Source organism: Opisthocomus hoazin, chromosome 6 (genome assembly GCF_030867145.1).
Source record: "Opisthocomus hoazin isolate bOpiHoa1 chromosome 6, bOpiHoa1.hap1, whole genome shotgun sequence".
NCBI lineage: Eukaryota > Metazoa > Chordata > Aves > Opisthocomiformes > Opisthocomidae > Opisthocomus > Opisthocomus hoazin.
The window spans coordinates 71,227,471-71,239,977 of record NC_134419.1 but is presented as its reverse complement, the minus strand read 5'-3'; the positions used below and the strand labels follow the sequence as shown (position 1 = coordinate 71,239,977).

General features: G+C 41.3%; 1 protein-coding gene across 4 annotated transcripts in view; it reads left to right on the top strand.

Moving 5' to 3' along the window:
* Nucleotides 1–12,507, top strand: part of ABLIM1 (actin binding LIM protein 1) — a 213,833-nt gene that overhangs the window by 100,498 nt on the left and 100,828 nt on the right. For all 4 annotated transcript variants that reach the window (XM_075423804.1, XM_075423803.1, XM_075423801.1 and 1 more), the window contains one exon: nucleotides 12,200–12,383. In XM_075423804.1, the coding sequence (XP_075279919.1) occupies nucleotides 12,277–12,383 (107 nt within the window). In that variant the 5' untranslated portion in view covers nucleotides 12,200–12,276. The remainder of the gene's footprint in view (nucleotides 1–12,199; nucleotides 12,384–12,507) is intronic.

Genomic DNA, 12,507 nt, shown 5'->3' with positions numbered 1-12,507 from the left:
CTGTTTTCTTCTGCTCCCTAAACAGATGGAATATAGCAGAAATTAGAAATATTTGTTTTCCTATGTTACTAAAGGTTTTTTTTTAAAACGTCACTTGAGTTATTTGTGTGCTGAAAAATGAATGGCTAGAATCTAAGAAATTCTGTGTTTGTGTCACCTGTGGTTTTTAGTTAAATACAGCTAGATAGCTAAAAAAATACTTAACTTTCACCTGGATATTAATGTTTTTGTCTGTGTCAGTCTGGAATGTTGTCAGCCCATCATGGAAGGCAGAGAGGAACACTATCTGCGCTATTCCTGAAGCTCTTGGAGTAATGTGTATGTCTTTCTGTATTACAGTTGCTGCATTTCAAACAGTACTTGATGTTATATAATCCCTAAGCAGTTCAAAACCACCAAGAAGTTGTTTCTTTTACTGTTTCTGCCCCTAGCGAGTAGTGGTCTTAATTTACGGAAGACCCTGGATTAGGGTATTTCCAGCAGCAGGCCAGCTGAGACCCTTTGAGCCATGAAGCAGAATGACAGTTCAGGCCAGACAGCAAACAGCGTGCCCGGGACCTGCCGATAAAGCAAGGGGGCAGGTGGAACAGGGCTCTGAAATTGTTCTCCTGCTGAATGCACCAGATTAATCTTGTGATTTTTGGGGTATCACATTTCTTCTTTCACTTGTTTTTTAGTTATTTACTCATATGTTGCTTTTGTGCTTTCACTATTCTGTTGCAAGGCTGGGTTTACAAGGATACTTTTTTTTTTTTTCTCTCCCCTAGGGCAATATCTAAACTCATTGTGGCTTCTGTTTGTGGAGATATTTCTAAGCTGATGACAGTTTAATATTCTGCAATATTATTGACCTCATGACTGCTTGCACGAAGATCACCAGAGAAAGGAGAGCGATAGAAATACATCCCTGTGATGGAAATTAATCTCTGATTTTTATTGTTAGCTTGTTAAGGAAACTCTGAGCTTGTGGGAGGTGACTGGTTGTATGTGTTTGGTTGTTGCTTTGGCGAGGGGGGTGACAGTGTGGCTTCTGCCTGTTGGTAGCAACTGCACATCCCAGTTTGAAGTTTCAGAGCGCCAGTGCTGAATCTTAGAGACTTTTCTCTTGCTGTTCATTCACTCTGTGCCTTACTAGGTGGGTTTGCCAGCAAGCGTCGTCTTTTTTTGTGTTCAGTTGTCTTTCACTGAGAGGAAGGGAAGGAGGGGGTGTGCAAGGTTGCTCCAAGTCCTGTTTTGAATCTCATACCTGAGCTGCAGTGCTTGGTTATTGTTGGTCTCTCGTATGTAAGTGAAGGCAATTTTTTGTTTAAACCATATAGTTATTTACTTATATTGCATGTGGTCTGACCATATGGTTCATAGGAGTGGGACACAGCTCTTGAAGTAAGCATTTTTTAGTCTAACAGGTTTTTAATTTGACACAACTGCGACTCTACAGGAGGTGGAGTTAGACCCCTTCAGCTTATACAGTATGGTTTTAACCAGAGGAAACATTTCCTGATACCGGGAATAGAACGCATAGACAACCTGCAGCCTTCTCCTTGCTGTATGCTAAAGTTTGCTCTTGAGACTTTAACTCATACATCTACAGTGTGAAAGACTTCAACAAGCGCGTGCTTGTCTGACTGCTGTCGTACGTGCTGAAAATGGCCGTAGGCTTAGCCTGGGAGTCTAGTCAAGGTGTGGAAAAAATCCATTTCCTCGTAAAGCTGTCACAGTAGTTGTACACTAGCAGGGTTTCAGTGTGAACCTGTTCTTATTCTGATCTGTGTGTGATTGTGGGATTCCTTTTTTTTTGTTTTTTTTGTTGCCATCCATGCTCTCAACTTTATGTTTACATCATACTGTTAAGCGTATTTGATATGACCGTAATCTTGCTTCCCTAGGTTAGGTCAGAGACGCATAAGCACTCTGTGATTGCTTGGCATGCGTGTTGGTGGCGGTTGTTGGAGGAACTGCAGGAACGCAGTGACTTCAGCCTCCATGCTGCCTCAGCCAGCTCAGGACACGCTCATGTCATGTTATGTGATCAGACAGTTGTCTTACCCTGTAGTTTGCTGCTCTGTCCATCTCTGGAATCTTGCTCAGAACAGAGTAACTGCTTCCTGACAAAGATGACAAGTAAAACCTCCACCGACTGACGTGTTCCCGTACCCCCACGATAAGGTGCAGCTCGCTGTCACTCCCCGCCTGCCGAGACCCAAGCGTGTGCGGCTGGTTCGCCCTATCTGCCTGGCAAGGCTGGCCGGTTCTATTTGTGGCTCCAGAGAAGAGCTGATAAAAAAACAAAGAGCTGAAAATGGTGTGGCCTGTCCCCGAGAAGGTGAGCTCTGCCGGCCTCCCGATAGGCGAGGAATGTCAGGCAGTCAGCAGCTGACTCTGAGCCAGGGTTAACAGGGGAGTGATGGACAGGGCAGGGGTAAGAGACGTTTCGGAGTGCGGCTGCAGGAGCGCTGTTCAGAGCAGTTGTCTTTGGCTGTTTTGTAATAAAGTCCCTTACCTCGCTAAGGAATTACACTGTTGTGTGTTACAAGTGCAAGTTTAATTGGATTCCACATTATCTCCAACTGTAATAAATAAATTTTAATTTCTGTTTTATCAGGAGCACACTACTCTTGCCATACCAAATTGTTAATGGTTACCAGGCAGTGGAAGCAGCAGGCTGAGAGGAGGGAGGGCTGGAGGAGGAGGTTGGAGGGAGAACAGACTGAGCTGGAGACCTTAATGTTTTACTTTTTAATAAGCATTAACATTAACAAGAATTAATTAATCGCTGATAAAGAAGGAAAGAGTTTTCTTGTAAAGTAAGTAAGTACATGCATAACTTCTATGGAAAACCTAAGACTCCTACTGCAGTGTCTGCAACATATGCAGATGTGTGTGGGATCAGGCACTAAATTACGATGTACATGAGCAAGAGATTTTAATATCTCAATTTAAATTGTGATCTGATACAAACGATAATTTTCTATCATCAGTTGATTACAGTTCATTTTACCCTATTGCATGTACTAGGAGAAGAAACTTTGAGACTAGCAAAATTGCTATAATAAGACTTTATTATTAAGCCTGTGATTCATCTTCTGGGTTAGAGGGAAGTGCTGGTTTCAATACAGTTTGTTGCTTAACAGAACAAGCTTTAAGCTTTCATAGTAACAGTGTTAAAATTTACATAGTTTAATTTTGGTACATGTAGAGATAGGTTGCATTATGCTAACAAAGTAATGTAGTATTTGTGGTGGGAGTATTTCAAACAGTAGACAGTGTCCCTGTTCTTGATGTTGAATATAAATTGGAAAACATAGTTAGCTTCCATATGGTTGCTTGAACTGAAAAAAAAACAAACCCCAAACCCTCATAAATAAGCAATCCTGCTGTGAGAATATGGATGGTGTCCTAAGTTTTCTAGTCCTCACTATGTGGCATGAATGTTTGTAATTTGATTAGACTATGCCAGGTGGAAGTGTTTCACTATGTATGAGTGTTTCACATGCTGTAGCGATATCAGATATCAGAAGGCAATTACCAGCTAATACACTTGCTAATTATAAGGCAGACCCAAATCTTGGCATATAGCAAGCATTCCACAAACCCAGAGTATCCCACGGAGAAGAAACTTTTAGCTTCTATTAAAACATTGTATAAAGCAGCATAAAACAGTTTTGTAATTATGGAATAAATGCACTAATTTTCATCTTTTGAGTTAGATGTCTTTCAAGCTTATTTAGGAAAGCACACATCACTATGTGCTTGCAGAATCCCTTGTGGTATGTTTAGATTCTAGGCACGGGTCTGTTCCTTTTATAGGATGACTCTTGTAAGGCTAAATCATCTGTAGTTCAATGAGCTTGACGGAGAAGGGTTCCAAAGTTTAGATTTTGGGATGCTCTGTAATCCTTGACTTTGAACTGGATCTTCCTCGCTTGAAGGACTGGGGAGAAGTTAGGGTCATGTAAGCAGACACTGTATCAACAGGCTAGAATGTGTTCTAAATCATTAGTTCTTTAACCTTTGATCTGTCATCAGATTCCTTCAGTGGTGGCAGGAGGAGGCTGTAAACTGGCTGCTGGGTAGTTAGTGCTATTAATACTTCGGCATCAGCGGATGGAAAGTTTAAATATGAGGACATTCTTGTAGTAGATATCCACTGCACTGCTAAAAGATTTCTGCATTTCAACAAATACTTCTAGAACAGATACCGATCTGTGGATATAGTAACATAACTGGTGGATAGAAAGTGTTCCTTCCTGAGCATCCAGAAATTATATGAGGTCCCTTGAAGCTCTGAATCACTGAACCAAAGAGCCACCTTCATATAAAAGCTCTCCAGGCTTGTAATTCCCTTTCAATACTCCATGGTTCTGCCAGCCAGCTTGTGAACTCGCCTTTTCAGCTTGGTTATTGAAGCAGCCTTTAACATTATTAAGTCTTTTGATTTTTCGAAGAGTGTTTGTATTTTCATTTTTTGCCTAAACCTGAGTGTCTCAGCTTTCATTTAAAGAAAAGAGCATTTCTAGTCACTAAAATATAAAACATTAGAAAATACGAACCTGAAATGCTCTAACAGCAGACTACAAATAAAAAGTAAGAAATGCTATGATATCTTGGTTTGAATGGTCATGACTTCAGGGATCTGACTCGATCTTGAAAGATTACAGCTCTGCATCCTTTATCCATGGTAGAAAGTCCCGTGGAAGGAAATGAGGAAGAGTAAGCTGAGATTTTAAGGGAGGGTGAAAATGAAAGAGGAGTACTTATTGCTGAAGAGATTAGTGCACAAATCGAGTGAAAAAGCGAAAAGGGGGGCACGCTGTTGTCTGTCTGTGCAGGGAGACCTACGGAGGGACAGTGATAACATGTTTAAGGGCAGCAAATCAGGTTTGAACGGTTTAGAAAATCCAGGGAGCAATGGGATTCTGCTCTTCCTGGGAAGCTAGCGGAGGTTAAAATTTCTCCCAAGACGGGAAATGGGGTTCGGATGTGAACTCATGGTCCGAAAGCAAACCTCCTCTGCAGCTGTGAGAGTAACTGCCGTTTCTGTGTTTGCGTGTCGTAGCTGCTGTGCCTTGAAGCCTGTTCTTTTTCATGCAGTGCTTCCTACTGGTATTTCACTTCAGGTTCAGGCCAGGGCCTGGGAAGTTCGCTGTGAGGTAGGCTGGTTTCCTGCACAACCACCCTAACCCTCCTGTGACCCAGAGGCAGCAGGGACTGCTCTGTCCCGTTAGTGGCAGCAGCCTGTGGGATCGCAGCGGACTGTGTCAGGGGTGCAGCAGGTTTTAAGCTATATCCAACCCCTTGTCAGCGAAAGCCACCGGTGACCCTCAAGGGTTGGGGAAAGTAGTCTCTGGCAGAATTCCTGAGGATCCCTTGCTCCCTGCTGAAGCGGCACGGTGCGTGAGGTGACTGTGGGCTTTGACAGTCGGGCTCAAACTATACCCATAGTTCTCTCTCTCTCACTGTTCTCCCATCCTCTGACCCTTTCCTGCCCTACTACTTGTTTTCAGTAGTTTATTTGGGTCTTTTTTTCCCAAATTATTTTTTTCTGTTTTCATAAAAAAAACACAGAATTGTTAATTTTGCTTTAGATGTTGACAGGAAAAAACTCCCAAGCAGTTTCATCCCTTTCGAAGGTGGATCCTTGTTTTGCACTTGGAGTTTTAATGCTATTGATGGCAGTTGGTTGGCACTGATCTTAGTTTAGTTGGGCCTGAGGTCTCTTTCAGTGACCAAACATTTGACAGGAAATGAAATTATTTGCGCTACTTGGCTGATTTGGATGAACGCTGACAGATGCCGTGTCAGATTTTATCAAGCCACTGGATCCCTTTGAAAGTAGGGGGTCAGCAGGATGCTTCACAGGTGCTCGATGAGTGGGGCAGAGCATCCTTATGAGAATATGGAAAGTTGCTTGGGTTTGTTGTCAAATTATCTTTCATTTGCCTGGCTTGTTTCATAAGTCTGAGGATGAGGTGGATTTGGTTTTGTTCTATTCTTACATCCTTGGTTTGCTTATTTATAATCTTTTTAGAGATCTCTCTCATCTAGATAGTTACAGCCAAGCTATCCCCGGCTAAACTTTGACATTTTTCCGCCAGTGCATTTTCTTCAAGGTTCATTTCCCACAGACCTGTAAATGACTTTGATCTCCACCTAGTGCTTCTTTTAATGTGAAAGATGTTTTAAATGGTTGAATGATTCTTGCCATTGTTTCCATCCTGGTGCATGAAACACTGATATTTCAGTTGGGAAGCTGTCACGTTGCTACATTACATGTTGTTTGCTTGCTGTTGAGCTCAGGAACTAGCTATTGTCTGTTAGATTGCTAGGAAGACGGACATATATGCGTGTCAGGGACGGACAGGAAAGTTTCCCTGTGCAGTATTGTTTGTATCTCCAGTGTAAGGAGAAAACCAAAGAAAGCTGACTGTGTGGGACTAATGGCAATGCCATGGCGCTGACTGGGAAGCTGATTAAGTTAAAACTCTGAGCTCATGTGAAACTCAGTCAACACTAGTGGTTTCAGTTGAGGAAATGCTTGCATTAAATGCTTAGGGATTTCACTCAAGTACCCCCCTGGGAATTACTTGTCTCATAATGACAGTGGCACTCAGTCATCATGCAGGCAGGGTGTTTGAAGTGGAGGGCCACGTTTTTTCAAGGGAAGAGGAGAAGGGCCTGACTAGAGGATGCTGCTCATGGGAATCCCAGACCAATTTAGGGGAAGAGGGGAGAAATGTGGTCTAATCTTTTGCTCAAGAGATATTTTAGCTGCTACACGTTTCTTCCAGATGGTGACTATATAACGAAGCAGATTTTAACATCACCTGTATTTGTTTTGTGTAGATAAAGCTCTTTTTACTTCCCAGGCTTGTTTCTAAAGTCAATCTGTTGAACTGAGAAGAGATTCCAGAACCACTGGGAACGCTGGACTCAATTCCAAATAGCTTGGACCAAAATGCATCTCTCATCAGTGTATGACAGAAAAAATCTCCAGTGACAGGAGTGTGACAAACAGTTTTCAGGATCTCTGTTACAACTCTTGCGAAAAGCTGTAAGCAGTTTCTTAATGGTGCCTTGTAATCTTTCTGCAGTGACAGTGCTGCAGCGTGGCTTCTGACATCTACCGTTCTCTTGTGGTCTTCTGATGATGCTGTCACATCCATTCATTCTTTAAATGATTTAAGGAACCGGAGGTTATGCCATCAAAAGAAGTGTTGATAAGAGGAATAAAACAAAGGCAGAGAAAGACTTAATTAATTTGAAATGTGGAAACTTTAAACTTTAATAAGAACGTGAACCTTGCTTTCATCAATGCAGGATTTGTTAAGCTCTCTCTTAGGCAAAAAAAAAAAGAAAACAGATTTTCTCTGTGTATTTGTTTAGATGTAGATGATAAACTGAAACATTGCCAAATTCCTTTCTGCCTCCAAACAAGAAATCCATTATGTCCTAAGAAGTAAATGTTGTATGAATATTTCCCCACTTGAGAACAGCACCATTATTCTATGAAGCTTAGAAATACAAGAAAGAAATAAAACCCCAACAGGAAATTGATTTTGCACCTTATTTAATGCATGCTAACAAAGCAGATCATTAAACTTTTCCTAATGAATAGCATTCACTTATGCAAACTGAGAGACCATGCTCATAGAGCCTTCTTGTGTGGTTTTGTTTCTTCAGTGTCGAAACAGTTTTTACTTAGGGGCTGTTTTTTCGACTCTCTCTGACAATAACCCTATGGAAATCCTACATAATGCTCAGTAGGATCAAATCCTACTTCCATTCAGCTGGAAAAAATCTGATCTCTTCATTTTCATCATATCCATTAAAGCTTGGAAGTGACTCAGCTGAAAAATGATCCCGGTCCCTTGGAGATTGCAAGCAATTGGGTTGCTTGTGAGCAGCTACGTTTTGTCAGAATAGCCCAGGCTGCACACACAGACCCTGTAGCTTTGAGAGCTGACAGCGGCACCGATGACATCTGCAATCTTTTTTTTTTTTTTTTTAATAAAAATGCTGGGTGTTTTGTCTCTACGCTTGTGGTTCCTCAGGGAATAGAAATGCTCCCCAGTGTCTCCTGTTTCAGAAGGGAGGTTCTGGTCATGTAAAACAGAATTTCTTCCATTGTATCAAGCAGTAAGGGTTCTTGGGGAAATGTCCTTCTCCTGTAGAACCATTTCCATGTGATGGATATTTACAGAGTATCTCTCAGTTTTTGCCATCTCAGGCATGATTTGTGCATCTCTCTTGGCTCCACTAATTAATTCATTCAAAGTTGTTTTTTCCATCAGCATAGGAAAAAAACAAAAGACCATAATTTGATGTTTTCTATTAACTGTCATCATTTTGGTATTCACTTTTCTTTGATGACATGGTATTTGTATCACAGCAATTGTCCAGATCACACTGTTGGGATTTATTGTACGTGTGTCGTGATCACAGCTGGTTTCTCTTCATTGCCTCTGCTGTTCGTGGCATGAGCAATGCTGGGCAGATGGTCTTTCTTCTTAATAAAAACAATCACAACTCATCCGTCTTTTCTGTAGTATTTCTACAATGGTCATAAATATGTGTGCTAAGGCAGTATGTTTAAGTTTGAGGGGGTTTGTTGTCGGAACCATGACTTCTGCACAGTTGCAAAAAGAAGAAAGAGCAAAATAAAGAGCTGTTTAAATCCTTCCCGTGTTTGCACAGCACACTGTACACCAAGTGTGGATACAGTCATGTTCATCCTTTCTGATTTGATCTCTGACTCACAGTGAAAGCAGCCTGCTGGAACAGCGATTTTCCCGCGATGGATGTTAACAGTCTGGGTGACCCTTGTTTCGCCCATGTAGCTTAAAGCTGTGATTAGTGATAGGAACACATGCGCTAAATTGCCTGCGAAAATCCGTTGTACTGTCGGGTTGCCAGGACTTGTCTTTAATTCTTGCGGATTGGTGTGTGCTTCCTGCTGTGAGTACGCCAAAGACGATGAATCTGCTGGTGGTTCACATCAGAAGCAGTTCTGCCTGTGCCTGAATCTGGTGTGAAAGAATTTAACTCATTCTGAGTTATTGATAAAAAGAATAAGAGATTGGGTGGAAAGCAGACTTCATAAAGAAAAGGGCAATAGAAGGAGCTTCTTTTTAGTAATAGTAATTACTGTCTTTTAAAAGACTTGCCAAATAATTTTGTCCCTCATTTTCATCGCGGGACTTGAATCCCTGTGGCCATGCAAAAGGGATAGAGCTTAATAGTTGCAAGTGCACGAACCCTTTCATTCGAACTTTGTGGTGTTTTTTGCAAGCAGTGATCTGCCACAGACCTCTGTACAATATGTTGAAGCTGGATTTTCAGAAGAAGCTAGAACAGAGGTTGCAATGAAAGTTACTTTTGATCGTCCTACCTTATTAGACCCATTGCCTAGGCAGGTTGAGAGCCATAATGAGTAAATGAGTTTTTCAAAAGGTGACTCACTGGTGGAACTGGGGACCATCGTAGAGAGCCAGAGAGTTCATATGTGCAGCTTCTAAGGCAGATCCGGCAGCATGCTGAGTGCCTTCAGCTTGAAGCTGAAATATATATAGACTTGGACACTAAAGCTATAAGCTAAATTACAAACTAAAGGAGGTTAGGAAGAAACTTTCGCATAGACATGAGTACTCCATAGCCCTTTATGAAATTTAGCAGCTTCTGAAGCGTCTAGTATTGACCACTTCATGACAATACTCCAGTTCATACAGTGTAACCACAGAATCTAACAGTCTGAATGCTGAAGTAATCCCTAACAGCTCTGAGGCGTCGGAGTAGAATTGTTGGTTACTCCATGATCTAACTGTAAGGATCCACCAAAGGTGACTTAGAAAAGCGAACCTGTTGTAAGTAGGCTTAGGTTTCGCCTCTGGACCTCCAGTGGAAAACGCCTAGATAGTCCCCAGCTCAGGAAGAGGTTAAGGTGAAGCGGTGATGTGGTGTAGAGGGCACAGTGTTTTCTGCCTAATGGTTACATGGTACTGTACCTCAGTTTGAAAATAATATTTTGAACAAAATGGAAATCAGTAGAAGAAAAGGGAAGAGTGAAAGAGGTTTTTTCTGGAAATGTACCTGGAAACCAGCTTAGAGCATTTTGCAGCATTATAATAGAACCTAAACAATAGTTCTCTGTAATTCTTCCAAGTCACTGATAATTGAGTTTTGGCTGCTTGTGGATGTAATGCCCCTGTGAAATGTAATTTGTTTGCACATGAAATATTAACACTGTTCTATGCAGAAACCGGAAAAATGCTAGCACTGATACTGCTTCAATTCTAAGCTGCACTTTCGTGCATTCTGTTTATTGTTATTCTATTAATTATTGTTACAGTAACACTCATTAGTCCTCTGAGGCTTGGCAACAGGCAAACACAGAGCATTTGTAATCTCTGCCCCAAACACCTTGCAATTTTACTTTCCAAGGCAGGTAGCTAGTAGGTTATTAGCCCATTGTAACATGGCAGAGAACAAATGTTGTGCACAACGCCATGCTTGGGATTTGTGGCACAGCGATTAATTCAAGCCAGTTCCCCTGATAATCTTTCTATATTTCATATATTAATTTTTCAAGGACTCAGTAACTGCAGGAACCTAGAATGCTACTTATTTATTTACCCTTAATAATCAGAATTTCTGATATTTGATATTTCTGATATTTGATCAGAATGTACTTGAATTTTATGAAGAGGGATGATAATTGGTTGCAGAGTAAGAGCTAAGCTAGCATCCTAGAGCGCTGTGAAGAGTGGTTTCTCTTACTGAATTACACAGATTCAGCAACATATGGAGGAGCAGGAGGAGTGGCTGAAACCAAAACGCCTGGGAGCTGTCATATGTATATTTGTTTAAGAATTCATATAACAGCTCCTGTTTATGCTTTCTCACTGAGGTGAATAAAGAGTACTTTTAAAAGCTGGCATGAAGCAAGTAGTATTTTTGGTGCTGCTGTGGGATGTTAGATAGGTTCAAGTCCTTTGTTCCACCAAGCTAAAGCAGCAGTGTGAAATTCAGTCCCCCATCTGCCACGGCTGTTCTGGGATGGCTTGCTTTCTGTCCCCTGTGCTGACCAGAAATGCCAATGTAACACCATGAATATTTTCTTAAAGCAAAGCAGGCACCTGGTAGTCGTGTGTTTTGGTTTGGGTGAATAAGCATTTAACAGTGGAAAAACTGCTAAGTCACAACAATCCTTGGCTGGTCCTTCACCTTTCTGCTGAAACAATTTTTCTTCCCAACAAAGTTGTACATGGCCACAAGTCTATGTGCAAATATTGGAGTTGTTTATCTTAATCCATGAAGTACAGGGAGTATAGTATGAGAAAGACTAACACAAGATCGATGCAGATTAGGCGCTCAAAGGTTCTTGGGACATTAATTTGTTCAGAATACAGATGGGGAATACTCCGTGTTCCTGTTTGCCTTATTCAGTATCCAATATACTGTTGTGTGGTTGGGCTGCATATATCATGAAGTGTATATAGTGGAGATGTGGTTAGATTTTTAATGCTTGTTTGTCTTTTCACTACACCTTTCTGCCAGTATTTATGTCAAAATTAATACTGTAAAATCAACCTGAGCATTTCAAAGATCATACTTTGTAAAGCAAAACAGATGGTATTAATGCAGTGATGGTGGAGCAGCTCAGTGTTATCTGGGAACTGGAGGAATTAATCTAAACTATACAACATTTGTAAAATATTAATCATTTCAAAAAGATGCAGCACCTTGAAAACTTCTTAAAATAAAGCACATGCTTGCCAGAAAAATGTATGCTACTGTATAAAATAGTAAAATCTGTCCTATTTGTGGAATCATATCTTTTTTCTTCTCGTCTCTAGTCCCAGAAATGAAAGCAAGTTTGCATTGGTACATATAGCTCTGATAACATGATTAATTGGATGACTGCAAGTAACTGAGGTCTTGGTGATGACGAAGTACACAGAAGTTATGGTTCTGTGGATTCCTCTAAGGACAGTCTTTATTACAAGCTCTCTTGTAGCCAGAGGATACCAACCATCTCCTGGGATGTCAAGGCATATAGTGGCACAGGAGGAGAAAACAAAAATCTGACAGGGGGGAGCAAGACCATAAGGGTCATCTCATTTGTCGGCAGCATAGACTGTTGCTGACATCCTTAGTAGGTATACTTTTCCAATCTCTCTGTGTGTGTTTTTTTTTCTTCCAGTGTGTGGCTGTGACTTGGCGCAAGGTGGCTTTTTCATCAAGAATGGGGAATACCTTTGCACCTTGGATTACCAGCGCATGTATGGTACCCGCTGCAACGGTTGTGGGGAGTTCGTGGAAGGAGAAGTAGTGACAGCTCTGGGAAAAACTTACCATCCAAGCTGCTTTGCCTGCACTGTTTGCAAGTAAGTCATCCCTTTCAACTGACATGGTGTGAACCCAGCACAAGGAAAACAGGGAGAAAGGTGTCACCATGAGACACAAGTCTCAAGACATGTTTCTCTTCTGGAAGCATTTGGTTTGAAAAGG